General features: G+C 49.7%; 3 protein-coding genes across 6 annotated transcripts; 1 reads left to right on the top strand and 2 right to left on the bottom strand.

The window, feature by feature from the left end:
• Positions 1-913: 913 nt before the first annotated feature.
• MKRN2 (makorin ring finger protein 2) lies at positions 914-9,397 on the bottom strand. Its single transcript, XM_027887426.1, has 8 exons — positions 9,303-9,397; positions 8,405-8,533; positions 7,415-7,554; positions 6,341-6,639; positions 4,875-5,089; positions 3,994-4,104; positions 1,970-2,114; positions 914-1,360 (listed from the first exon to the last, which is right to left on the bottom strand). Exons 1-8 carry the CDS (start codon positions 9,326-9,328, stop codon positions 1,220-1,222), a joined length of 1,206 nt encoding a protein of 401 aa, XP_027743227.1. The 5' UTR covers positions 9,329-9,397; the 3' UTR covers positions 914-1,219.
• Positions 9,398-9,469: 72 nt separating this feature from the next.
• On the top strand, positions 9,470-13,248 carry MKRN2OS (MKRN2 opposite strand). Its single transcript, XM_027887427.1, has 4 exons — positions 9,470-9,666; positions 9,974-10,023; positions 10,636-10,798; positions 12,995-13,248. The coding sequence occupies exons 1-4, from the start codon at positions 9,470-9,472 to the stop codon at positions 13,239-13,241; spliced, it is 657 nt and encodes a 218-aa protein (XP_027743228.1). The 3' UTR covers positions 13,242-13,248.
• A 2,854-nt stretch (positions 13,249-16,102) lies between these two features.
• On the bottom strand, positions 16,103-25,374 carry TSEN2 (tRNA splicing endonuclease subunit 2). Of its 4 annotated transcripts, none has more exons than XM_027887422.1 (12): positions 25,336-25,374; positions 24,158-24,353; positions 23,288-23,369; positions 22,639-22,675; positions 20,415-20,925; positions 20,219-20,296; positions 19,629-19,679; positions 18,894-19,032; positions 18,099-18,135; positions 17,359-17,470; positions 16,888-16,977; positions 16,103-16,424 (listed from the first exon to the last, which is right to left on the bottom strand). In XM_027887422.1, exons 2-12 carry the CDS (start codon positions 24,329-24,331, stop codon positions 16,365-16,367), a joined length of 1,371 nt encoding a protein of 456 aa, XP_027743223.1. In that variant the 5' UTR covers positions 24,332-24,353; positions 25,336-25,374; the 3' UTR covers positions 16,103-16,364. The 4 variants fall into 4 exon arrangements, 3 of the variants coding, with proteins under 3 accessions (XP_027743223.1, XP_027743225.1, XP_027743224.1); XM_027887424.1 differs by having other exon boundaries at positions 20,276-20,296; XM_027887423.1 differs by lacking the exon at positions 25,336-25,374 and adding an exon at positions 24,479-24,597.
• Positions 25,375-27,348: the final 1,974 nt, after the last annotated feature.

Here is a 27,348-nt window from a genome sequence, read left to right as displayed (position 1 = left end):
TTCTAAAATAAACCCTACCCACATATATGTGCACACACACACATATATATATTTACAGACACTGTTCATTCATTGTGCTTTCACTCTAATCCCAAGGGATGTATTTACAGAACCTGAGCTCCCCTCCCCATCAGGGGCAGGAACAGCTCAGGTGTGTTCATGCTGTGACTCAGCAGCCACTTCACCTGTGTCCAGATAAAATTCTTAATTTAACTGTTCATGCAAATGATTGAGCAGAATTAACTGTGTATCAAATTTCACAATCAGACTCCCTTTGCAGCACAAACATGAATGCCACTTTTAACAAACCCAGAGTTCAATAAACTCTCTTCACTCAGCAGAGATGTGCCTGGATCCCTCAGCCCTCCTGGGCCTCCAACACCGCTGGCCTTGGCCTGGCCGTGGCCGATGGAGACAGAGCAGCTGCAGAGCCACTCCCAGCCTGGGGCAGGGCTGGGGATCTGATTACTGACAGTACCTTTCTCACGCTGCAGCTTCCAGGCTCCAGTCTGTGCTGGAAGTTGGATTGAGCTCTGCTCTGTGACACCAGTCTTGCTCTGCCTGAGTCTCTGAATCCGTGCAGCTGAATTTGCTTTACAGCAGCTGCTCCAAGATCCACTTCATCCTCCCTGCACTTCAGCTGGTGTGGAACAAGGGTGGGAACCCAGCTGGCACTGTCTGGAGAGCCAGGCCTTGTCCAGCCCCACTCCCAAGACACCCATCCAAGAGTGCAGCAAACTTTATGCTGAACTCCAGGTACTGTCTGAGGTATAATGTGTAACTTCTTAAATCTCAGGTCTCCTTTTTAAGAAAAAAAATGTACACTAACCATTATTCCTAGTGGGTTTTGTAGTTACACATTTAGTTGATTTAGTGGAGGAAACAAAAAAAAAGCACCCAAACTCTATTCAGCAACATTTTTACCAGCTTAAGCTTTACCTGGCACTGTATTTACACTACCACTCAGCTCACAAGACAGCATATGTTAGGCCAGAGGGGGAGAAAACCCTCTGGGGATTAAGGGATTTTTTTTTTCCCATGCAGTCAATTTATTTTTTTAAATATATTTTAGTATTTTTGTTGCCATACAAAAACTATCCGAAAACTTCACCGGGACTGCACAGTAAACCACAGGGCACGTTTGTTCTACCTGTGCTGCAGAGAGTAAAAGCCAGGCTCATAAATAGCTGCAGTGCTGGGGGTGGGGGCTGTGCTGTGCTCACGGGGCAGCAGCAGGGTCCTCCTCAGCCCCCGAGAGGTGCATGAACAGCTCCCCCAGCTCGGTGACCTGGTCCGTGCCCGGCGCCGCCCGGCTCTCCCGGTCCTCGATGAAGTCCCAGAGCCGCACCGAGTTGAAGAACTGCAAAGAGAGAGAGAGGTGTCTGAGCAGGGACCAGCCCCAGAGCTGGACACTGCCCTGGACCCCTGCCCTGGCCCCCTGCCCCTCCTCACAGCAGCCTGGCTGGGGCTGCAGAGCTGGGTTTGTGCTCCCAGCTCAGGCTGACACCCCCTCTGCACCAAGGGCAGTGCACGCAGCCGGCACCAAACGCAATCCAGGACGGGTTTCTGAGGAGGCTTTAACCCTGTAGCTGCCCCTGGGCCAGCTCTGTGCAGGCTCATGACAGGAGCTTTTAGCACTGTGGCTGTAAGCTGTGAGGGCAGCACTGCTGCCAGGAAAGGTGTGCCCTGAGGAGGACTGGCTGACCAAAGCAAGCAAACATTTTGCTGCTAAACGAGGTGCGTTTTCCCTTCCCCTAAGAACAGACCTTTGCCCCAGGGGGCATCGAGAGGTGCTTTTTGAGCTGGTGCTGCAGGGCACAGCCCCCTCCCCGCAGCCCCAGCTCCCTGCAGGGGGGCAGTGCCAGGGGGTGGCAGTGCCAGGGGGTGGCAGTGCCAGGGGGTGGCAGTGCCAGGGGGAGGCAGTGCCAGGGGGAGGCAGTGCCAGGGGGAGGCAGTGCCAGGTGCTCACCCGCACAGTGCCCTCGGAGCTCAGCTGCTTGCGGGGTTTCTCGGGCTCGGCGCGGGTGCCGTCAGGGTACGCGTGCAGGTACAGGCACTTCCCGCCAAAGGGACACGTCCCCTTCCCCTGCTCAAAGTACTTGCAGGGCTTTTTCCTGGTTTAATGAGAAGAGAGAGTTAGTGCCTCCAGCTGGGGAGGAAGGAGCTGCAGGGCAGTCCCCAGACTCAGCCTGAGTGATGCTCCAGTTCTCACACCCAGAGCTTTGGCCTCCCCTTCCCTGAGAGCCGCCAAAGCAGAGGGCAGACAGCACTGAAAGCTAACAAACACATCAGAAACCAGCATCAGAAATCAAACAGTTTCCTTTTAAGCTGTGGAAAGTGAAGGATGTTCAAAGAGCATCAAAATGGGCTGTTTTTCTATCACATCTTTTCTCCTGCCCTTTCTACCACTACAGAACCAGTTCCCCTTCTCATCTCCTTTGACAATTCTTTGTTAATTTATGTTCCCTCATCTTTGTTGTTCAACCAGGGTGTCCAGGCTGCACAGCAACTTGTTCCAGGGTTGATCCTTGCACAGTTTGTACAACAGTACCTGGGGGGCATTGGTGGATTGTTCTACACTGAAAACAGCTTAAACTACAGGGAAAATGCAACAGAACTTGTTAATATGGAAATAGTGATGAAACTGATTCCCAAGACACAGATACACCCATTCAATAGCAACTACATGGAGCAGAAAGATCAGCACTAACAAACAGAACACCCAAACACCCGAACAGGCACTGCATGAAACCCACAGTGAACTGGTCTGGGTTTGGGACTCAAGTGCTCTTTGACTTCCAGGTTTCTTAGTCTGACTTTTCTCATCCTGTGTTGGCCTGACCCCAGCTCTTGGCTTAGATTCCACTTGAGCAGCATCTTATTAGCACTTCTTCATTCCCCCAACACCAAACCCTCAAATCAAATCAACTGCCAAGAGCTCTGTCCACAGAATTTCTGTTCCAAAGACACTGTTACCCACAGCCTGTAATGTGTGAGTCTGAGCACTTCAGCAAAGCCTCTTTCTCTACTCTCTCCTGTACAAGGGTTGACAAGAGTCAGACTGGACTTGCCAGCCCACCTGCACCTCTGCTGCAGGGGCACAAAGGCTGTCCTTGCTGGAACACGGCTGTTTGAAAACTGTGCTGATGCTCTGCAGCACAACTGGCCACCCCAATCCAGAGTCCTCAGGAGCTCAAACCAACCAAACCAGTGATGGGGGGTTGAAAACAACCCCTGTCTGAAGAACTGCAGTTTAAAGTGCTTAATTTTATTCAGATATTGTGCCTACTAGGAGACAGGATGCTGGTTAAGTGTTTCATGGAGCAGCACTGCTTTCAGCTGTTCTGCTGAGCTCTCCAGGCCTTCAGGCAGCTGAGAAGCTGCAGCCACAGTAAGGTGGGTCACAGTAAGGCCCATTTTTGCCTGTACTCCTGTTTAAAGGTGGATGCAGCAGAGATAAGAAATGGTATCTCCCAGCTCTGTGAACCACACAGCCCTCGCACATCCCAGCTCTGCAGAGCTGCTCCAGCACTGCCCTCTCCCAGTGCTCCCAGTGTCCCTGTTGGACAGTACAAGGGATGCAGTCCTGCAGTATTTGCTATTTCCAGCAGACATCACAAAAGCTCCATGAATTTTTATCCCATATTGCAGAAGACTATTCCATTTTCCTTCCCTCTTTGATCTCAGTGACCAACAACATTCCAGGCAATTGTGTCTGAGGGATAAACAGAAGCCACATAAAGCCAGTTTTGGCAAGTGAGCTGAAATAACTTCAACACTCCAGAGCACAGTGAGGTTGAATAATTTCTGATCTACAGTTACAGGCCAGACCCTTTGATGGCAGCCACAAAGTTAAGCAGAGGAGTGAGCAGAGATCAGGAGCCCTCTGGACAATGGGCTGGAGTTCCATGAAGTTTAGAAGTGCAGGCTCAGTGACTGACTGACCCTTGGTGCATCTAAAGAACACCACACAGAGTGTGTTACTGAACTTACCCCACTCCCTGCTTAAAGGCTTCAATCAGCTCATTCTTCTTCTCCTGCTCCTCCACCCAGTACACACTGGGGATGACGAACTCGGAGATCACTCGGCACTCGGGGCACGACCTGAAGGGAACAGTGATGTCACCTCTGTCCCCTCCCAGGAGGGACACCCTCCCTGCATTTGTGAGGGTGCATCTGCACTGTGCATTTGCACTGTGAGTGCTGCAGCTCCCCTGCAGCAGGAAGCCAAACCAGAGGAGAAACACAAATGGAGGTGTCTCAGCCTTTGGAAATGCAATGACCTGACATTCACTTCAGTGAAAGTTGTAGTAAAAGTTGTGCAGAAAAGTCTATTTTGGCAGGAAAATGAAAATATTTCCCATCTTTCCCTCAGCGTGTTTGTAGCTTAAGAGAGAGCTATGCTCAAAAAAGGGAACAGATTGGGTGTTTTAAATTCTCACCTGAGGAGGAACATGCAGGGAATCCATTTTTTATGGAGCTGGCAGATGAAGGCATTTACTCAGACACACACAAAGGTGTGATTAGCGGGACCTTTGCCTGGAGCAAGCCCCAATTCAGAGAGAAGTCTCCTCATGAAGCACATCCATGTGTGTGTGCACAGGTCACTGTGAGGGGCAGAGGCCAACGAGGTCCCAGCTGTCCCAGAGTGTCTGCTCTCTGCCCCAACGACACACACAGGGCCAGAGCATGAAGTGAACTGTTACCAAAGGACACCCCATGTGTCCTGCTGCTCTTGGGGACTGCTCTCATAGCCAAGCCCTGGAACTGGCCAGCCCTTGGACCTGTTTTCTGAGCTCTCTGCTCATATTTCCAGCAGTTCCAGCAGTTCCCTCTGAAAGCCCCTCAGTGGCAGGGCCCAGGAGGAGACTCACTTGATGATGGGGTTCTCGAACTGCTTGGCACATCTCCACTGGCGGATGCAGGACAGGCAGTAGGTGTGGGTGCAGTTGGACAGGATCCCAAACCTCCTCTCCGAGGCCGATGGTTTCTCGTACACCACCTCCATGCAGATGGAACACACCTTGTCCTGGCTGGCCTGGAAGGCAAAGGCCTTCTCCATGTCGTGCTCAAACGTGGCCATGCACATCTGTGGGGAGAGAGAGGAGGGTCACTGCACCCCCTGCCAGCTGTGGCAGAAGGGTCTGAGGAAAGGTCTGTGACAGCAAAAACACAGAGCACTGCTAAGGGCATCACTCCTACCCATCATCGTCATTTCATTGAAAGAACAGTAAATCCAATCACTTATTTCAGCCTTCAGTGTTCTCTGCAGCTTCAGAACTGCAGAAATAAGGATGCCTGAGCACTCTTCATTTACCTCTTTCTGCATCTCTCATGGAACAGGTATTGAATCATTTGATGCTTCAAACACCTCGAGAAAACATCACACTGAGTGTCCAGAACAAGTGCACTTGAACTCAGGGTGTTACTCTGATTATTATTAAGGGCACATTCTCTCCCTGAATATTAAGTTTTACCCAGTTAAGGCATTAGGCTCTTATTTCAGGCTTTCCTCCAGCACTTCTCATCCCCAGTGACAATCCATAACGAGGTGAGCTGCTGCTCATACCTGCAGTTTTACCTCTTTACTTTTCAAAGGTCTCAGGGCTTGAAAAGTAATATAAACTTACAAGACTTCAAATATATAACAACAATAATGACATAATCTATAATAATAATGACAAAGGACACAGAATAATTCCCCATTAGTAGCATGTCTGGCTAGTGCAGCTCCTCATCCAGCATACAGCTCTGCTTCTGAGAGCACCAGGACACTGAGCCAGGCACCTACCAGCTCCAGGAGGAGTGAGAATTCCTGCAGCAGCACATATCAAAAATACACACAGACTGCACAAAACCTGAGCTTTTCACCCCCTTGGATTCTGCTCCTGCTGCTCACTAGCCCTGACCTAAACCTGGCAGCCAGGCAGAGGAAAGAGCAACTCTTCAGCCCATCCTTACCCAGCCAATGCCTGCAAGTTCAGCCCCCAGATCTCTGTGCTGCCTCCCATCTGCCCCCACTTGCTGTGGCCTGGACCCAGCCCCAGCAGGAGCCAGGCTGTCCCAGCACGGCAGCCCCAGCACAGCAGCCCCAGGCATGGCTGACCTGCAGCCGCTGTTCAGCAGTGTCAGTGTGCTGGGAGGAGACTGCAGGCTGGTCTGTCAGGGATGGAATAGATAAAAACAGGGTGATACCTGCATCCCTGCTCCCAGCTAAGCCCCAGATGCCTGAACACCCACTGTCAGAACCACTCTCCAGCTGGATAAGCCCTCTGGGACTGGCTCTGCTGTCAGAGCGAACCCCCAGCCCTGCAGTGAGCCAGCCCCCAGACCCCCTTACCATCTCGTGTGCCCTCCTCTGCTCGGGGTCGTGCGGGTGCAGCAGGGCGAGGCCGCAGATGTCGCACAGGTCCCCGTGCAGGTACGGGCAGCGCTCCCCGGCGGGGCAGGGCCCGCGGGCCGAGTAGGGGCACAGCTGCTCCCCGGCCCCACAGGGCGCCGGGGGCTCCTCCAGCCCGCTGCAGATGGCCTCCAGGTACGAGTGGGGCTTCCCCTCCGGGCTCTCTGCGACATCGCTGCAGCTCCCCCCGTCCCCGGGGGCGCCTGGCGGCGGCTTCTCCTCTCCTGAGCCGCACAGATCTGAGGGGACACACAGGGCACAGAGCTGAGGGGACACACAGGGCACAGAGCTGAGGGGACACACAGAGCTGAGGGGACACACAGAGCTGAGGGGACACACAGAGCTGAGGGGACACACACAGAGCTGAGGGGACACACACAGCACTGCTGGACAGGGCAGCCATGGCCCCTCCTCCCCAGGAGCAACAGCTACATTTGCTTTTGGAAGGTTTTTTCCTCAATGAAATCCCATCTCTAAGCCCCTTCTGCTCACAAATCACAGGAATGTTCCCAAATTACCTACTGAAAAGTTCAATTGCAAGATTCTTCAGCTGCTTTTTGTTTACAAATAGACTAAAAAAAAACCCAGAATCATTTAGGCTGGAAAAGACATGTGAGACCATGGAGTCCCCCAGCCCAGAGCACTGAGTGCCATGGCCAGGCCTTCCTGGGACACCTCCAGGGCTGGGGACTCCACCACTTCCCTGGGCAGCCCCTGCCAAGGGGGCTTCCCTTTCCAGGAAGAAATTCCTTCTGATGTCCAACCAGACCGTCCCGGGCACAGCTTGGGGCTGTTTCCTCCTGTCCTGTTGCTGGGAGCAGAGCCTGACCCTCCCTGGCTCCCCCCTCCTGTCAGGGTGGACAAAATCCCTCGGGGAGCTCAAAGCCAGTCCCTTCATAGACCACTGGGAGGGAGGACAGGCAGGAATTATCTGCAGCTGGCCATGGAACTCAAACAACCAGAGTAGGACACCCCTCCCCGCCGCCCGGCCCAAGGACAGCCCATCCCACTCACTCCTGTCCCGGAGCACCAGCGTCCTCTTCTCCCTCCTGCTGCGGGGGCCGCGCTCCGGGGGCTGCCGTGGGCTCGGGGGGGCGGTGGGGGGAGCCGGGGCCGCGGCCCCGCCCGGGGCCGGGAGCTTCACGTGGTCATACCTGGGACAGAGAGAGGAGTCAGGGCCGGGGCACAGGGAGCGCTCGGGACCCCTGCACGGGGCTGCTCTGAGGGCTGAGCTCCGGGAGCCTCCCGGCCGTGCAGGGCCCTCTCAGGGGCACCGCTGGGTGGATCTGTCCCCCCACACCTCCCCCGGCCCCGGGCAGGACGGAGCCACAGCTCACACAGCTCAGCACCTCCTGCGGGCACAGCACCCAGACCTGGCGCTGCCCCACCACAGCAGAGGATGCAGAGTGTCCACACAGGAGATAAAGGGCTTCTGAGTTCCTCAAGGACTCAAAACGTCCAGTAAAACTCTGGAAACACACTCCAGCAGCAGAGCAGGAGCACCCAGGGCAGTGAAGGGGCTGGTCCAGTAAAGCCACAGCCATACCCAAATGATACAGTATTTTTCACAGGAACAAACATATTTCCCCTCTCTCGTGCTGTGCTGAGGACCTGCAGTGCCCACAGACAGAGCGCCCAAACTCCAGCAAAGCTGGCTCAGAACCACCCCACTCTGCAGCCATGTGAGCGACACAGCCCCAGCCACGTCCCACACCATCCCAGGGCAGCCGATGGGAGCTGTGGGGATCACTGGTGTCCAACCCCCATCCAGTCTGGCACAGGAACCAGCCAAAGGGAGGAACTCTAAGGAGAGATCCCTCTCCCAGATGCAGGCAGAGCACAGCCACCTGGGAATTCCTCTGGGAAGGAGCCCTGGGGCACATCCCTGCTGGACCAGTGCACCAACATCAGCCCTGCACTGTATCTCCCAGAGCGTTCCTCAGGGACTTTGAACGCGAAGGCTCCAGGGAAAGGTGTGGAGCTGGGGCCCGCCGAGCCCGGTACCTGCAGCGGGAGCCGTAGGCGCACTGCCCCCGCTGGTAGTACTTGCAGATGGTGGAGGACTTGCTGGTGGACAGGTCGTGCGAGAACAGGCACTTGCTCCCCTCCCGACACACTCCCTGCAGGAAGTACCTGTGGGGAGGAGGTGGCTCAGGGCGGGCCCTGCTGGAGGGACAGCACAGAGCACCTGGGCTTGCTTTGCTTTGCTTTGGTTTTCCTCACGGGAGGTTGGAAAAGCACCCCCAGCCCGGCGAGTCCCCCGTGCCCGATCCCCGCCCTGTCCCCCAGCCCAGCGCACCGAGTGCCTCGGGCACCCCAGGGCTGCGGGTCCAACCCCCGGGCAGCCCCTGCCGGCGCCGGGACACTGCTGTGGGGAACCCCCGTCACCCGGACGGGCCTCCCCGCCCCACACTCGGTGCTGTCCCGGTACCGGCCCGGGGAGGCGGGGCCGGGCTGGCGGTGAGGAGAGCGAGCCGGGGGCGAGGGGAGCGAGGAGCGTAAAGGGGGGTGTTCCAGGGGGGTGAGGGGGAGTGTCAGCGGTGTGAGGGGGGTTCGAGGGGGTGAAGAGTGTTTTGAGGGTGTGGGGGGAGCACGACCGGTGAGCGGAGTTGTGCGGGGGTGTGTGAGGGGCTGAGGGGGCGCTCTGAGGGGGCCCGAAGGTGTACAGCCCGGCCGGGGGAGTTCGGCTCCGTGCGGGCCGTGTCTGTGTGTCCGTCCCTGTCCCTGTCCGTGTGTCCCTGTCCGTGTGTCTGTCCCTGTCTGTGTGTCTGTCCGTGTGTCCGTCCCTGTCTGTGTGTCTGTCCGTGTGTCCGTGCCCCTGTCCGTGTGTCCTTGTCCCCGTGTCCCTGTCCGTGCCCCTGTCCGTCTGTCCCTGTCCGTGTGTCCGTCCATCCCCACTCACCTGCACGTCACCTGCTTGGTGCTCATGGTGCCGCCGCTCTGCCCGCCCGGCCGGCTCCCCGCGCCGCGCACGCGGGTTCCGCGGGGCGGGGGGCGTGGCCGCTGCCGGCCCTGCCGCCATTGGGCGGCGGTTCCCGCCCGGACGCTTTAGGCCGGGGGCGCGGGGCGATGGCGCTGCTGCGCGTGCGTCACTGCCGCGCGCTGCTGTACTGCCGGCGCGCGCCCGCGCGCTGCCCCGCGTGCGGGGGGGCCTTGGCGGCCGGGGGGCTGTCCTCGGCGCCAGTCCGGCTGGACTGCCCCTTCCGGCACGGGCACGGACAGCCCCGCGCATTCCTCGTCAGGCCCACCCGAGGGGCCTTCCTGCGGTGACCGCCAGGGGGCGCCAGGGAGTGGGGGGGGAGGGGGGAAGGAATAGGGATGGGATGGAATGGGCAGGGAATGGGGATGGACAGGGAATGGGGATGGGATGGAATGGAATGGGCAGGGGATGGGAATGGAACGGAATGGGCAGGGAGTGGGGATGGACAGGGAATGGGAATGGGCAGGGAATGGGATGGGCAGGGACTGGGCCGGGACTGGGCAGGGCTGTCCCCGGGCACAGCGCTGTGCCCGCTGTCCCTGCTGGGCTGTTCCCGAGGGACAGGCCCTGATCCAAGTGTGCTCCTGTTCCAGAGGGTACGACGGGAGCTCCGACCTGCACGTGGGGATCACGGACTCCCGGGGTAAGGACAGCCCGGGCCAAGGGATCAGCTGTGCTGGGAAGGGGCCAGAGCTGGGAGCAACTCCAGGACAGCATCACACAGACCCTGGAAACATCCCAGCCTCTGTCCCACCTTGCAGCAGATGCAGCCCCAGTGAAAGCCATATCCCACATTCCACTTGGCACTGGATGGCAGGGACAGGTGCCTTCCACCCCTGACACAGGAAAAGGGAAAGCCAGGCCTACTTTGAAGAAGTTACAATGAATTAAATATGGGTTTTGGTGATTCTAAAAATACCCCTAATTAAAACCCAAACATTTTAAATGCCACGTTAAAAATCCTAATGGGTTATCCCCAGAGTAAGCCTAGCCTGCAAAATGTCACCTTAGATGTTTAATTAATATAAAAATGGTCTGATTTGGGGTTAAAAATGAAGTCTGGTCGTGCTTAAGTTGCTCTTGTTACCAGAGGGCATCTGAAACAGAGCAGGTTTTTGATGGAAGCCAGGCCTGCAGTTCCTGCTGGGCTCTGAGGGGAGGTTGTGGTGTAACCAGCCTGGAAAAGAACAGGATTATGGCAAACTCAGAACTTTCATCCCAAAACATCCCCCACAAAGGCTGTTGTGTGTTGCAGGGGTGGTGTACCACTACGACCAGGAGGGTGTGCACAGGGCCCACTCGGGGTGGGAGCAGTGCATCTGTGTCCCCCTGGTGCAGCCACACACGGGGCAGCTCCTGCACCACTGGGATGGCCTCCTGGAGGAGTTTGCTGAGGGAGAGGCCTGGCTTCCTCACAGGTACGTCACTTGAAATGGGGGTGTCGTGGGGTTTTTAGTCTGGGATGATAAACTGGGCTGGACCCCGGGGGGCTTGAGTGTCATCCAGAGCCTTGTGCTCCTTCAGGACACATTTCAGGACAACCCTGCCAGGCTGTCCTGAGCCTCCCTGGCCTGGGTAAACACAGCATGCTTCAGTTTTAGGAACAGACTCACGTGCTGGAATGTGAAAACTCTAAAACAGGAGGTTCTTTCAGGGAATTTTGCACGAAAGCCCCAGCTGAATGAAACATCACCCACCTGCTGCTGGGTACAAAGGGCTGGTGCCATGCTGGGATTACTGTTCCAGGTTTCTGCAGTTTTAGGTGCATTTGCATTTAAAGGCTGACCACACTGGGACTCTTGCCCAGATGTGACACCCAGGTGAGAAATGGGAAGCTCATTTCCAGCTCTTCCAGCTGGTCCAGCTGCTCTGCATGGGTGAGCACAGAAAGGCTTCCTTCCCCTCTGAACTGAACTGGTGTGTCCCACCAAGAACTGCCCTGAGGGGAATGCCCAGGTCAGACATGCTCTGCCACATGCCCACACTCCAGGGAAAGCCCTGGGAATGTCCCTGGAACAGCCCAAGTGACACACAGCCTGCCTGGGCACTGGGGGTGCTTCACTTCACAGAGCCATAAAGAACCCCCCCATCAAATCAAAAGCATTTTTTAGCAATTCTCTACACGCTGACTGTAAATTTCAGAGCTCATCCATCATCTCCCCAGACCAGGAGATGGAAGATTTTGATGCAGAATAGAATTTTTAGATGTTTACAGGACTTGTGAAGCCAGCAGGATTTGTGTTACTTTTACAATTCCTTAACAGGAATACTAAAATTGGCTTGGTGTCAAAAAACCTCACTGGCAGAAGGCAGACAGATGTTTTCATCTCTTCTATCAGCTTTTCTTCACTTTTCTGCCACCTCCTGACACAGTGACCTACTTTTCCCACTAGACCAGTAACCACCGAACTGCCAAAACCTCTTTTAATTAACTCCTCTGGTTTTCAGTGGACAGGAACTGCACTAAACTAATCCTGGCACTCCTCTGGGTTCAGGCTGAGCCGAGCTCTGATTTTCTTGATTGCTTGTCATTTATTGGAGGGCAGTGTAGAACATCTGCAAAGAACGGCAGCCACAGCCAGGACCAGCAGTGACTGAGGGGAGCTGGCTCTCCTGGCTGGACCCAGGGACACACTTCCCAAAAAGGAGGAGCTGAGCTTTGTCACTGAACAGGAGCTCAGAGGTCACTTCAGGTGCCCTTAAACCAGGAGAGCTTTAAGAGAAGAGAGAGCTCTGCTGAGCTGGACTCAGGGTCTCTTTTCCCAGCCACACTGCTCTGATCCTGCAGAAACCCCCAGGGCTGCCAGGGAATCCTCCCAGACTCCCTGTGCCAGGCACAGACCATGGAGCCACGGAGAGCAGCAGGCAAGGAATGGGTCACAGGGCTGGGGAGAACAGGGAACAGGCACTTCTGGGAGCAGCCTGAGGGTGAGGCAGGTGGCAGACAGAAGCCTGAGCAAATGCAGGTACAGGGACAGGGGGAATGAGCACAGCGTGGGCAGAGTGGAGTAAATGCAGGACTTGAAGCTGTGAGTGGCCACCATGAAACATTTGGGAGAACCCAAGGAACATTCTGACAGTGACCAGGTAAGTGCTGTCATGTCCTAGGATAGGGCAGCAGGGTTTAAAAAAAAAGGAGAAAAAAAAAAAGGCAAAAGCATTTTAAATGGCTGTCACTCCTGTTCCACTAGCATTTCTGTCCTTGCACAGTTGGCACAGCTGGCACAAAACCCAGTGGGGCTGGACTGGCACACTGTCCAACAGCTGTATCAGCACATCAGCGATGGAGGGCACTGGGTTTGAAGGGAGTTTCCACGTTACCACCACACATGGAGCCTCACCATTAACCCTGGGGCTGCAGGAAGGACTTTGGAACAATACAGGGAAGAGCAGAGGTTAACGAGGGAAGAGCCAAGTCAGTGTAGAAAATAAGAATTCATTACTGTCACGTCTTGTGGCCTTTTAGTTTCTATGCTCAGAGTTCCTGGTCCCTGCTGGACAGCACAGCTGGGGATGACTGGAATGTGTTTAACCATCAGCACGGAGGGAGGGGGATGGTTCCTGGGGAGTCCTTGGCTCAGTGGCAGCTCTTCCTAAGGAGGTGTTTTCCCCAGGTATGACGAGCAGGACCACAACTGCTACACCTTTGCCCTGGCCTTCATCAACCACGTCCTGAGCAGGCAGGGCAAACAGCCCCTGAGCAAGGAGGAGTTCACAGAGAGGTTCGTGCTCCCCCAGAGCAGAAGAGCCTCCAGGTACCTGAGCCTGCAGCGGGAGCTGGCACACCGGGACTGCTACATCGTGCCCCTGCCCCCGGGGGGGCAGAGCAGCGGCGCTGAGCACGACCAGCTGCTGCAATGAATCAGCTGCTGCAATGAATCACCCTGAGGGCTCCACAGCTCAGGGGGTAAGGGGCAGGATGTCATTAGTTAAAAACAGTTAATTTTAATCTGAAGGATACTGACCCTGTGCATTGGAGTGAAGTAACAGATGTATGATGTTCACACTACAGAGAGTCTCTGTGATAACTATTCCTATGCAAACATGTTTTCTTATTTACATTCCCTGGGTGCTCTGCAAACACACTTCATCCCAGAAATCAAGACTGCTGTGTAAATAAAGGGTTTTAGCAAATGAACTGTGATATCTTCAGCCCTAGCAAACCAAAATGGTTTTTTCCTGTCACATTTGATTACTGAATGAAAAAAGGGAATATGTGCTTGTGTACTGCTGAAATTCAAATGTAGATTCACTACGTGCAAAGTGATTTTCCTCTGATTACTAATAAATATAACAACAAAGAAATCCAGCCTCTTTGCCAGATATATTCAGTTTTCAGTTTACATTTTGCACATTTATTCTTCAGATCAAGGCAGATGCTTGGTATTAAGAGATAATTTAGTGTCTTATCTGTTAGTAGTTGTATTAAGCAACAGACTCCTCAGAATTTATCTTGGAGTTAAAACTACAGAACTTAAAAATTTGAGTTAAAATGACAGTTCCTCCAACAGCACTTTTACCTGTTGTGCATTACACAGAATGTATGCTGAGGGCAAAACTGGGCAGTCCCTAACTATGTGCAATTTCCCTTTACTTACATTCTAGTTTAAGAGAATAATTTCAGCTTTTTTCCCTTCTAATTTTTATGAAGCAAGCTGGTTTTGGTCCAGCTGCAAGTCCTGTTATGTCAGAGATGGAGGAGTGTTCATGAATGTTTGGAGTTTGTTTACACCTTTGTACTCACAGACCCCATGAACCCCATCCTCCTGTGCTCTGCAGCTGCACACACCACCATCACCACACTGCACACACCACCACCACCACCACACTACACACGCCTTCCATGTTCTTCCATTTCTTGCCAAACTCGAAGTTACAGCTCCTTGGAAACACCCACAGCACAAGCAGAGACACCCAGCTCGAAATGCAGTGTCCTGCTGCTCCTGGAGACCTGTCCACCCCCTCCCAGAGCACAGCACAATCCCTCAGCCAGGATCTGGCTCAAAGAAATCCTGCTGTGCTGTTTGAGGCAGAATCCTCACTGCATTTAAGTCCTGTGTGTTATTTGCTGAATGACAAATACAGTGGCAAATGATACAACTGAGTTATTTGATCCACCTGCACTGAAACATGAAGTACAGTCCTCTGCAGCTTGAAATAAAACACCTTGACCCTACACCCAACACCTCCACACCTGTTCAGCTTGGAAAAGCTTCTGTGCAATTAACATTTCATTTGCCATCCTTCCAGTGGGAGTCAGATTAAATGAAAGCAAAGAGGAAGATCTGCCACCTTGAGCTGTCTGTAGTTTCCTGCATTCATGACATGGCTCTACAGTCTGAAGTGCCCAAATAAACATGACTGTGGGGTTGTGTCTGGTGGGAACAGGTGGAGGTGACACGATTTTTACCAGGTCCCGAACCCCTTTCACAGGGAGTGAAAACAGCAGAGTGTCATTGTCACCAGCTCTGCTGTGTCCTCACTTGTAGCAGATGTGTTCTCACCAAACCTGAACAGCAGGGTGAAGCAGGGAAGCCCAGATGGAATTCAAAAGCCTGAGTGAAGCAGCAAGACTTAAAATGCAGCACAGTTGATACTGAAACCTCCTGGCTCTGCTTGAAAGCAGCTCAGCACCTGCTGGGTTGCGTGGTTGGTTTGTTTTCCTAATGTGGCTTAGCAATAGTAAACATCAGCATTAGCAACCTGCATCCCAGCTGATTAAATCTTGTAAGAAAAAAAGTTAGAAAACAGCAGGCACTATTGTAGCAAAGCTCAGCACTGTCCTGTTCCTCACTCCATCCAAACTGCAGTTAATCCTCATCTGCTTTATGACACGACAGGCCAGGACAGAGAGAGCTCCCAGTGCAACAGGAACAAAAATAAACGTATAAAGTGTTGTAGGTTCTGGGTAAAAGGGACAAAAGCAGCGCTGAATGTGGGACTCACACCTGCCAAGCTAGAGGCACTGAGTTCCTCTCACTGGCTGGGCAATGCTGTGTTATTTTCTGCACAGTAACTCATCCTCAAGGGAAGGGAGGGCCTCAGCTGGGCTGGGCATCTGGCTGGCACTTTGAAGGGAAGAAAAACATCTTACCCAGATGGAGAAAGGTGCCCAACATCTCCCTTTGCTGTTGGGTGCTTAACCCACAGAATTCACTAAAATCCCTGCACATTCTGGGAAGAGTTCCTCAGTTCTGAGCTTTGATTGTGCAAACAAGGCACTGAATCCCAGGGTGCAGGCACCCAACCACAACATGTTACAATAATCAATATTACAATAACCAAATCTCTCCCCAAATCCAAATGCGTGCCGTTTCCTCAAGGCTATGAAGTCAGGTTTTGGTTGAGGAACATTACCACTGATAAGAGTATCAGTGGCTATTTGATCAAAGGTTATTTGATTCACTGTAATTACTGATGGGCTTTAACCATTCAATCTGAGGACTGTCAGGTTTAAGCCCTCATTTCTGAAGGAATGCAGGACCCTGTGCTGAGCCTTACAAGTCCCAACTCTGAACAGGTATTCCCAAGAAACTGTCCCATCCCTCATTGCTCAGGCACTTGGCAGACATTCAGGAGCCAGATCACAGTGCCCATTCAGCACTAATGCCTGCACCTGCCAGGGAAGTAAAAATGATTTAATATTAGCATTTAAAATAGCAACAAATATTAATATTGAAAAAGTTAAACGTTACTAATTGCTGCAGCGTAGCCACCACTCGTTTTATACTTTCATGTTTTATTTTCATTTTCTGTTTTGAACTGGAACACAGCTTGAATTTTTCCTCCCCCTCACGAGCATCACTGTAGCTCAGTGATGTTTTCCAGTACAACATTTACACACGACACACCTCACTTCAAACAGCACTGACACAAACCAGCTGTGTGTGTTGACAGGAGCTGTTCTGAGGCAATGGGTCATCGTGGGATCAGGGAAAAAACACCAAGTGGGTTTAAAAAAGCGAGTTTTTCCTGTGCAGTCAGTCAGGCTTCATCTTGCTCACTGCGCTCACGGGAAGAAACCCAACGACTGACAATCAGCTCCTGAAATAAACCGGGATTGTTATGGAAAAAAACCCAAAGCTACAGGCGACCAGTGAGGGATGGGAATTAGGTCTCTAAAATTGATGAATATTATGTGACCACTGAGAAATTTTAGTAGCTGACTGCATTTCTTCCTGACATGAGCTGGTCTCACATGTACTTCTCCCTCCATTTTTGAACATATATTAACCTTACATTTTCCACAGGCACCCCCATTTCCACATGCAAATGCTTCCATTGACACTAACAGCAACATTCAACTTTAGATCAGAAGATGTGAAGTTTTTAGAGAGCCTGCAATGCACATCTCATGCCCTGGGGCATGAAGCAATCTAATTATTTTATTGCAGCTGTGCTTGAAAAACTCCAAATGAAGGCAAAGAGGCAGGGACAGCTCTCCCAAGGAGCTGTGCAGCTGCTCCATGGCAAAGCCACCCCTGGCACAGAGAGCAGAACCACTCACCTGGACTTTGATCCTCTTCATACACTCTGGGCTCGACATCTCCTCTGCAGTCATGTCAGAGGGTTTAATCAAATAGCAGAGCATCAGCTCCTGTTGGCAAGCAGCAAACACACCCAGGGATTCAGAGGGATTATGGAAGCACCGGGCTTGAAGCTCTAGCACAGAGGAAAACAAGCTGCTCTGTTCAAAACGAAATCCTGGTAGATGGAGGGGGTTTTAAAAACACAAGTGGTATCAGGAAACAAGTGCCCTCAGGTCTTCCTTTTGTTCCTCACACAGCTTTTAACACTCCTTCAAGCACTGAACTTTAATAAGCCTCACAGCATTCACCAGGATATTGACCAAAGAAACTTGTTTCCCCACTGGCAACTCAACATGTTGTTGAGCAGAAGGATTCTCTTCCCAGCCTCACTCCTGCTCCTGGGAGCTCACCTGTCCATTTGTCACGTTAAAGCAGTTTTAAACACTGACCTTGGAAGCATTAGCAGTTGTCCTGTTGAGCCCAGACAGGGACATCCAGCTGAGAGGTCTGCGCAGAGATCCCTGGAAATCATCATCCACCAGTTCAGCCAGGACAGAGTAACTGCACAGCAGAGCACACAGCACAGCCCACTGAGACAAATTACCATTTTAGCAAGACAACTTAAGAACTAGAGGCTAAAAACTGGTGTTAAACAATATGCCAGCGTGGAGGCAGCAAACTGTGACACTTCAGTCTCTTTCTACAAGGAAAAGAGAAGAAACAATGAAGGTGGGAATTGCCACCTGCCCTCCCCACCCTGATGTCTGGAGCATTCTCTTATGAATGCCAAGCTGACATATTTAACCAATTTATTTTACCTCACTAGCTAATGAACACAGACAATTATGATCCCTTTAAAATTTCTTCTCCCAAATTACATGAGTTATCTATACCATATATTTTCCAAAGTCAGTTTTACTTATTTACTTATAAATCAAGTTACTTTCCTGAGTGCATTTGTCAGAAAAGTGTTCAATATGCTCGCTGCAGCCTCTAATTTTTAATGTCTGTTAGTTAAATTCAATTAAATTATGTCATTTAGTATCCCTGCTAAAAGGATTTTCACATTCCCAATATGAATACATCCAGAAATATATCTTGACTGATGAACATGTACTTAAGCAGTGAGAATGTGTGAAAGAAATTTAGGTTGAAACAAAGAAATTTGACAGAAACACGAATGTCAAACCTGGCATGATAGAAGGGGGGGCCTTTTCGATACAGCACTGAAATGGAAGAGAAACACCTTAGTCTGATAACTGTGAGAGGACTGTAAGAGGGGACTTTCTTTAACTAGCAGAGCTTTTCTTACACAGCTTTCCCTGTCAGGAAAAGGACTTCATTCCTGACAACCAGGACTTTTAAAAAATACCTCCCTTAATGCACATTCTCCTCTAATGACAGGCTTTACTGTACTGCTTGTGTGGACATGAGCTAAATGTAGTTCTTGAACTACTTAGCAAGGGATTCTGGACACATTTCTGTAAAATTAAAACCCCAACCATTAACAAAGAAACAAGTCCCTTCTCCCTCTACTCAAAAAAAGCCCCAAGAAAAACCACCCAGAGAAACAGTCTTAGCAGTAAGTTCAGCATAAGTCCAGCTTCTGTTAACTGGGATGAATGAGATCCACGGACTTTGTGAATTTGGATCTGGATTCCAACCTGTTATTCTAGGGACTGTCACACTGCAGAGGGTGTGTTTAGAAGGGGATGGAGGCACTTGGGAAGGGAATTCCAGTGGAATCCTGCAGGAATTATTAACCTCGTGAAGGCAAACAACAGGCCTCTGAAGCTGCCTCTTCAGCTCCTGACTGTGGGATGGGATTTTCCCCCCACACCCCAACTTTACTGCCAACCCACAGCCAGCCCAAACCAGCTTTTGCCAAGGGCAAGCAGCAAAGGCTGCTGCAGTGCCCGAGCTCCTCCGTGGCACCGCAGCCCTGCCCTGCCCGAGGAGTGCAGATGTTCCAGGAGGTACTCACGCAGGTCGGTCCCGTACTTGAGCCCCACCTTGGGCACCCAGCCCCGGCTACGGAAATAGTGATAGGCCATGTAGGTGGTCTTGAAATCGGGCTTCACCTCGCTGAACACCTGCCACAGCTTCAGGATGCTCAGGGGCTCCTGCAGGGCACACACAGGGCACGGGGGCTGCAAGGCACACACCGACACCGGCACAGCCAGACCCGCAGTGCGGGCACTGCCCCAGGGACACACGGAGCCTCAGAGAACAAGGCTGCTACAAACCTGCTGCTCTGCTTAGTGGGCCTTTTTAGCACTTCACCAACAGTCCCACAAGGCCCTCGTTTAAAGGAAAGGCTGATCAACCTCAAACTAGAAGCCCGGGTTTCAGTTATTTTGCCAGGACATTACTTGGAGATTAATGCTCAAAACTCCAAGGAGTGTTGCCAGCTCAGGTAAGACTATTCACTAGATTGCTTCTCCCTTATTTGCCCTTCCCATGTTTCCTGCCTAAACTATAACAAAAAACCTTCCTCTGCTTAATTATGTTTGTCTTGCTAAACTGAAAACTTTCAGACCAGTCTTTCCTAAACAGAAATACCATTATCCACGAGAAGAACTTCCCAATTACTCTGTTTGGTATTTCCTCCTCCAGAATTCACAGCATAAATTACTGCCATATTAAGTAAAAATTTCACACCAAACTGTATCCAGACTAATGGTATCCCCAGTAACCCAAAATTAATCCAATCTCTTACCTCACCATAATAAACACTTAAACATCCCAGAGCATAGACCAAGAAAAAAGCCTGGAAAAGTAAACAGAGTAAGTTTAAGTAATATCTAGTTTCTTCCTGTGGCTTATGTTTCATGCAAGAACAAAAGCTCAAATTAACTTTGTACAAGAGTCCTCATGTCACAAGACTTGTGTTCATGACCTTTACATTTCAACAGACACAGAAAAATCTGTGAACTACAAACCATCTCTGCCTGTGCTGCACGTTCCTGGGGGCCTGGTGTCACATCTAATATATTTAGAGGCAGCACAACTGAAACAGGATTTATATAAATGTCATATTCCTGGTATTTCTATACTTAAATCCCACTGGTCTCTCTGCCAGTGGGATTATTCATCTAAAGCAAATGGGATTGGACCTTAAATATTTTTAACCATATCCTGTAATTCCTGCAGGTTATTAAAAACAAGTTTAATGACTAAGACAATCCAAATCCTTAGGAGACAAAGGAGAGCCCTGTACTTTAGAAACAGGTATTAAATTATGCTGTAACATAGACTAATGTCTACTTTTTCAGCTTAAAAGCAAACCAACTTGTACTTGGAACATACCTCTTCCAAACTGAGCTGTAAATATTCAAAAATCCTAAATGGATTTTTTCTGCACACCAGTTTCTCCTTTTTGACAAGCTATAAGAGAAAAAAATTACTGTATTATTAAAACTTTTAACTGGAAAAAACACTGAATTCTGAAAACAGCACTGATGCTAGAGATTTTCTAAAAGATCGGGATACTCTTTTTCCTTACATTTCCTTGTAAACAGGCAGAGTCATCTTCAGGACATGAGCTCCCTTCTTCTTCCTCTTGCACCAACACATATTCTGGAGCATTTTGCTTTGCCTCGCCCCCCTGCCCAGCCCTCTGCTCAGGGCTCTGCTTGCCCTCACAGCCACCGAGCACAGCAGCACCACCCTTCTGGCAGGACCCTTCCTGCAGCCCTCTGGAGTCACCTTGTTCCTGCTGCTCACAGCCACACACAGGGCTCAGCCCTGCACCTCCTTCCAAACAGGCTTTCCCGGAGCCCCCATTCTGATCCTCAGCACTCAGGGCTCCTGCACTGCCAGGATCTGCACCAGACTGGCTGGAAGGTTCAGTGTTTTCTGTATTTGGGCCCATCCTGTTATTCACAGTTTGTTCAGCTCCAGGCTCCGTCGGCTCCAGAGGTTTGGTGTAATTTTCGAGGATCTGGGTAACTGAGCAGTCATCGAAGCCTTGCTCTTGCAGAACACTCCTGGCCCACTGAACACGGCGCTGGTACCTGGGGAACAGGAGACAGGAGAACTTGCAGGGCATTGCATCCTTTAATTCACATTTTGAACCAGGGACCTTCAAAGCAGAGCATCCAGCACAGTTCACAAACAAAGCTGAACACACCCTAACAACTGCTGTGCAAACACAAGTGTGCCCAACGCAATGGGGCTCCAGATTTTGGGGGTCTGGAGGTGACACCACTGAACATCAGGATTCTTCCCCTCCTCGGGTTTTGCCCCTTAAATTTGTGTGGCCCAAACACCACTGCTGGGGCCTGCAGCACAAGGGACTGTGGAGTTTCAAGAAGCAAAAAACCTCACCAGGCAAAACGTCCCTTCTCCCATGGGAGCCCTAAACCTGAATCCCCCAAAAAAACATCCTGGTACCAGAGCTTGAAGGATTAAAATATGCAATAAGACTTAGCATGCAGAGCTCTCACCCACTTCATCTGTTTACAGATAACTGAGAGCAGCAGCTTCAAAACTCTGTTCTAAGTACCTTTCAAAAAGCAGTGACATAGCAAGAACACCAGGGTAAAAATCTTAAGCAGAAGCTACCTTTTTTAACCAAAAACCTCAGAGTTATATCCCTGAGAAATAACAAGAACCCTATCAGTGAGACAGTGGCTGAAAGCTGTAAATATGTCTAATATTTCTCAATTATGATACATTTTTTAGTGCCCTTTCTGTTATTATTTCTCCTGGAAAATATCATTAATATGCAGTTAAAGACACAAATCTTCCCTCTGTGCATCTGCAGGGATCTGAGGGCATCTGTCCTTCCTCAAACCTGGACAACTCTAGGACAATATTCTTCACTTCCCTGAACAAAATCCTGAGGCAGCAATTCCATACCAGGTAATGAAGAACTACAAAAAGCATTAAATGCAACTTTCCTGTGTCAACACAAACACAAGTCCCTGGGAAGCCTCATAACAAAGCTGAATCATTCAGTGCTGTCCCTTTTGTCACAGAAAAGAGACTCCCCGTGCTCCTGTGATTAACGACCACGTAATCTGCACTTCAGATCTCTACTGGAACAGCTCACGAAGCCTTTTGTGCACCAAGATAATCCCACTTTCACTGATGCTCAGCCACTGCTGGCACATAAAGCTGGCACGTATTTCTGTGAGCACTAGCACAGTAGTAATATTGATACTGGTTTTCTTATCTAAAACTGAGGACTGAAGGAGCATAATTTTCAAATTTAAGTTGCTTAAGCAAAATGAAAATGTGGTCCAACACTGTTTTGCTAAGCTTAGAAACCAGTAATGTTAATTGATAATTTGTATTAAAAAAGTAAAATATTAGTGCATTATAAAAATTCAAGAGCTGCTTCAGTCTAGGCTATAGCAATTCCTTAAGGAAATGGAAGCTGTTTTAAAGAGTCTGCCCCAGAAACTTGTTTTTCTCCTCCTCAGCTGAGAAACAAGTTTATTATGATTATTATGATTAATCACCCACCCTACTATGCATGCACTCAGTCTTGGCCTCTATTCAGCAATCAATACCTGCAAGATTACACGAAAACCCCCACTGATTATCCTCTACTCTATTTCCAGTTCTTGTAATGTGATTTATAAATGAAATAATGAGAAAAGAAATAGAAGCAAATCATCAGTTATACAGCCAACAACCCGAAAACCAGAAAGAAAAAAATATAAACCAGAATAATATGTTTCCTCAAAGCACCAAGAATAAGTTAAAACAAATTAACTTACTTTTGAGATGTAATTATAGGCATGTTTGTGTTGACACCTGTACAAAGATAAACCATACATTGTTTCATCAATATCCAGACGTTTTTGTGTGGGTTTGGTCACTGGGCTGATCTGCAGCCTGACAATTACCCCCATCCTTCAAAGCCATTTTGGTCCCACTTGTGTTCAAGGACCCAGCAGAACCAGGAAAGGTGCAGAGCTAACAGCCTGCACAAGGGAACAGTTAAATACACCTTTTTTCTCCAGCCCATAAAAAGACAATGATGAGGGGATATGATAAAATCCAGTGATGTCGATTGAGACTTAACTGAAAGATGAGCAAAGAACGACAATATAAACAACCAAGAGCAGGCTGGGTGTAATTGGCCACAAGCAGATTAAAAAACTCACATATCCTTCCCTCGTGATTCCATGGACACTAAAACATATAGATTAAAGCCAAGAAAAACTGGAGAGTTATGTGAAGAGAAGTCCAAGGATCCCTTTATTACAGACTTCCTAAGGAACACCCCGGGAAGGCAAGGACAATGCAATGAGGAGCTGTGGCACATTTCCCCTTCCTGGGTGTTTCCCAGGCATTCCCCAAGCACTGAGAGGGGAGACAGATCCTCCATCGGACACAGTGGAAGAACCTTCAGAGGACATTTACCTTGCCACTTAGCAACCAGCAGGGGGTCTGAAATGCTGAACACCGGCCGACTTCTTGAAAGGATTCCTTTCCCAAAATAGCCCTGCAACAGAAAGGAAAAATATCCTCATTATCTCTTAACAAAGAGATGAATTTATTTCCAAATTGCAATATGTGGACTGCCAAGGTCAGCTGAAACACATCTACAATTCAGCAGCATTTAAGCTTTGCCTGGAACTTGTTTATCTGCTGGTAAGTGGTCAGTATGAGGTCCTGCACTCAGAGATCTAACCAGGTGTGCTGGTTTAACTGGGCTTTTTCTGGCCTTCTCCTCAATCCTAAAGATTTGTCAGGCAACACCTCCAAATAGGCATCTGGAAACAAACACAGGAGACACCGCCTGTGTCCTGGTGCTGTGACAATGGAAACCAAACAGATACCACTGCACAAGAAGGGTGCTGAAACGGTGCTCAGGCATGAAAGGAGTAATGTAGCTTATTTTACACAGGAATAAATCACTCTGATGCTAAAATAATTACAGAAGCCTTTATAAAATGTTAATATTCCAACCTCCTGGGCTTTAAACATAAGAAAGTAACTTCTGAGAAGTTACATAAAATGTTGAAAGGAGACATGAACAAACATGAAGGCTTTGCAGTTGTCTTTTAGGTCACAATGTCAATTCATTCAAAAAACTCGCTTCAATATAAGAAACACTATTCACATTTGACCCAGAATATAGGTTTTGTACTGATTTCAGGAGAGAAGGGAGATACGAAGAATCACACGAGGCTGAAGGTGCAGGAAAACATAAAGGCAGCAGATTTTAAGCAGTACTACGCTTTACCTGCATTAAAACACTAAAAATGCTGTGCAAAGAGGGTGCAGCACCTTGTTATAGAGCTGTTCAATGTCCTCCGGGTTCCTCACAATCACGTGGTTGTTGATGATTTCAGCCTGGCACATTCTGAAATCCTTCCCACCCACATCCACAGGGAAGGGACCCTCGTAGGACTCAAAAACTCTTCTCTTCCTTCTTGGGGGGTGAAAAGCTGCTTCTGCCATTTCCTGATGTTAATGTTTCCTCCTAAAAAGTGGAAAGAAAAGATTCAGTGTTTAGGTTTAGTGTTTTTCTATATTTCAGCAACATCCCCTTGGCAACAACAAATTATCAATGAATCCTCCACCATAATACAAGTTTAATCCTGAAACTCTTTCACCACACAAACACAGGTACTGATGCACTGGTGTTCTCTGTTCATCTGTCCCCCTAGACCAGGCTGGGATGGTTCTCAGCCAAAAGTTTATGAAGAGAACTTCCCAATGAAAGACTTATAATTAAAAAAAAAAAAATTATAAGCGTACACCTGTATATTATGCACAAATTCGTATTTATAAACTTTAATAATTTGTATATAAATGAATTTATATATAAATATATAAATTTATATAGAAATAAATATATATAAAAATTTATATAAAATTAAATTCATATATAAATAAATTTTTATAAAAATATAGAAAAATAAATTTATAAAAATATTTTAATATAAATATAGAAAAATAAATTTATTAAAAAATTATATATTAATAAATGTATAAATTTGTGCACGTATCTTCACGCATTTGCCAACTTGTAGGTTCCTTAAAGGCCACAGAGGAAAGAGATTACAAAGGAAAACTTCAGCACATAAAACTGTGAGTTCCTTGTATGTTGCGAGCGCTCCGGGAGCAAAGGAGAGGAACGAGCAGAAACCACAGCACACAAATTTACTGAACACAGACTGAATGCACATTAAAGCGCTTGAGTAAAGCCTGTCCTGAGGAGTCTGAGGGAGGGAGCGCTCTGAGGGGACAGGGTGGGACTGTGCGGGGGGGGGGGGGTGTCTGGGCAGGACCGCGGCCGCTCCGGACGGTACCCGTGGGGTCCCCCCCCACAACCCGCACATTCCCCCGGCTGAGGGCGGTGCCGCAGCGGGATGGGAATCCCAGGGAATCCCAGAGAATCCCAGAGAAAGGATCTCCCATTCCCCCATCCCATTCCCGCCTCCCCCTCTCCCCTCACGCACCGGCCCCGCCGCGCCACGATCCGCCGGCCCCGCCCACCCGCGCATGCGCACCGAGCGCAGCCCTCTGAGGGGACAGGGAGGGGGGCGCCGCCATGATGGGCGGGTGGGCCTCGGCCCCGCTGAGGGGACGGGGAGGGAGTCCAGCCGTGAGGGGTGGGCGAGCCCGACCGCGAGACTCCGCCTGGAGCAGGTCGACGCCCCTGGACAGGGGCGTCGAGCTGCTCCAGGCGGGGTCCCGCGGCCGGGGTTGTCCGGGGTTCGGCTCCCTGACACCGGCTGTGGCAACCCGGGACAACATAACCCTGGCTTGCCCAAGGGAGGAGGACCTGCTCGTGCCGTTATAAAAGCAGGTTCCTGAGTGCAACGCCAGGTTTTTGGTGGTTTTTTTTTTTTTTTTTCGGGGCAGACATCCCCTCCTTCTGTTATGGTTCACAGCTTGAGCCTTTTGGCCATCAAACCCCTACGGCACGACCGCTCTCTTGTGTTCTTACAGCTGGTGCCTACAGAGGTTCCCTTTCTATGCCAGCTCAAGATGTTAATTTATTTTGAATGCTGGTTCATACATAAAGTGTTGAAGCAAAACCGCAGAGGGGCCTGTTGTATTCCTGCCACCAAAGTACAGAGAAACACTTTGATAACTTCAGACTCGTTCTTAGAGCTGTACCATTAAAATGCCCCGTGTTAAAATGTTCCAGGTAACAAGATGAAAGCCAGCACTGAAATAAAGGCGAGTTAAAATACAATAAAAATTTTGTTATATTGGTATAATTTACCTATGATGTTAAATGTGACTTCACAAAATTGTAACTGCTCGAAAGAAGGTTGATGCTCAAACTGTGGGCAATTAAGATAAAGCTAGCTTACCTAAACAAAAGGGATTGTCAGGGAAGGCAGGAAGGACTTCTAGCATGGAGTATTGCAAGGGAGACAGAAGAGGGGTGGGGGAAACCTAAGCTGTTTAAATGATAAAACCTTATGTAACTACTCTACAGTAGTAAGAATAGGAGTTAGGTAACTAAATGTCTGTTTAGATAAGGCAGACTTTGTAAAGAGTGTATGTGATAAATAGTTTTGAAACTCACTCCTTCAAATGTATAAAAAGCTGTTGTGTTCCTTTACTCGGTGGACTGCACGGGGTGGGGCAACCCCCCTGTGTCTCCCCGGCCATAATAAAAGTGTGCTTTACATAGACTTCAAGGATTTCTTTGAATCAGCATCAGAGCTCTTACTGATTCAAAATTGCTTCTAACTTCGTCAAATCGAGCCCTCGTTTCAATGGCAGCGGGGTTTATCTGTGCTGGATATATCTGTGTTTTCTCCTCGTGCAGACATTGCCCCCAGATGTGCATTGCAGCAAGAAGGAGACAAAACACAAAGAGCTGCAGGTTTTCCTTCACATCTCCTTATCTCTGAGCAGCCTTGAGAGGGACCCCAGCACAGGCCAGTCACTCAATTAACTAATCACACCCCTGTCCCTTCAACCCAAGATCTGCTCCCATTTCTGATGATAAGCCCAGACTGCTGCAGCCAGCACTTGCTGTCTGAAGGACAAGCTCCCCTGGATGAGTCACACCATATTTCTTTCAGAATATCGATAATTGTACAGACACTTCCACAAATGTCTGCAGCTCTCTTGTTATGATGAGCCAGCGTTTGGGCAGCACCTAAATGAGAGGCTCTGAACAGCAACCCTCAAGGTCAGAGTGAATCACAGAGAGGCAGGAATATCACACTGCTGCCAGGAGCCAAGGGCAGAGTGATCTGTGAGGAAAGCCTGAAATGACTCAGTCTAGAGATGGTAAAATGGGCAAAAGAGACCATTGCAGCGAGGGGGACATGCATTGTTCTGCATGACCACTGGGATACAGAAGGGGCAAAGGGGTCACACTGCAAAATAATATTGTGCCTGTGAGGTGAGGATGACACTGAGGGGTCTATCATGCCCATCACTGGGAATTTTAAGAGCAGCTTAGACAAACATCTTCCAGAAACACTACAAATTAAGTTAATCCT

Source organism: Empidonax traillii, unplaced genomic scaffold (genome assembly GCF_003031625.1).
Source record: "Empidonax traillii isolate 1590-97213 ecotype Southwest subspecies unplaced genomic scaffold, ASM303162v1 scaffold209:size809316, whole genome shotgun sequence".
Taxonomy (NCBI): domain Eukaryota; kingdom Metazoa; phylum Chordata; class Aves; order Passeriformes; family Tyrannidae; genus Empidonax; species Empidonax traillii.
This window is presented reverse-complemented; position numbering and strand designations above follow the sequence as displayed.

What these genes read in the sequence shown, in the direction of transcription:
- MKRN2 (XM_027887426.1), bottom strand. Translation starts at nt 9,328, where the DNA reads ATGAGCACCAAGCAGGTGACGTGCAG. An exon ending in ACCAAGCAGGTGACGTGCAG is followed by an intron (nt 8,534 to 9,302) that starts GTGAGTGGGGAT and finishes TCCTCCCCACAG; the next exon opens with GTACTTCCTGCAGGGAGTGT. An exon ending in GCTCCGAGGGCACTGTGCGG is followed by an intron (nt 1,361 to 1,969) that starts GTGAGCACCTGG and finishes CTCTCTTTGCAG; the next exon opens with TTCTTCAACTCGGTGCGGCT.
- MKRN2OS (XM_027887427.1), top strand. Translation starts at nt 9,470, where the DNA reads ATGGCGCTGCTGCGCGTGCGTCACTGCCGCGCGCTGCTGTACTGCCGG. An exon ending in ACCCGAGGGGCCTTCCTGCG is followed by an intron (nt 9,667 to 9,973) that starts GTGACCGCCAGG and finishes CTCCTGTTCCAG; the next exon opens with AGGGTACGACGGGAGCTCCG. An exon ending in GGGGATCACGGACTCCCGGG is followed by an intron (nt 10,024 to 10,635) that starts GTAAGGACAGCC and finishes TGTGTGTTGCAG; the next exon opens with GGGTGGTGTACCACTACGAC.
- TSEN2 (XM_027887422.1), bottom strand. Translation starts at nt 24,331, where the DNA reads ATGGCAGAAGCAGCTTTTCACCCCCCAAGAAGGAAGAGAAGAGTTTTT. An exon ending in CCTATAATTACATCTCAAAA is followed by an intron (nt 20,926 to 22,638) that starts GTAAGTTAATTT and finishes CCTGTTCCCCAG; the next exon opens with GTACCAGCGCCGTGTTCAGT. An exon ending in TACAGCTCAGTTTGGAAGAG is followed by an intron (nt 19,680 to 20,218) that starts GTATGTTCCAAG and finishes TTACTTTTCCAG; the next exon opens with GCTTTTTTCTTGGTCTATGC.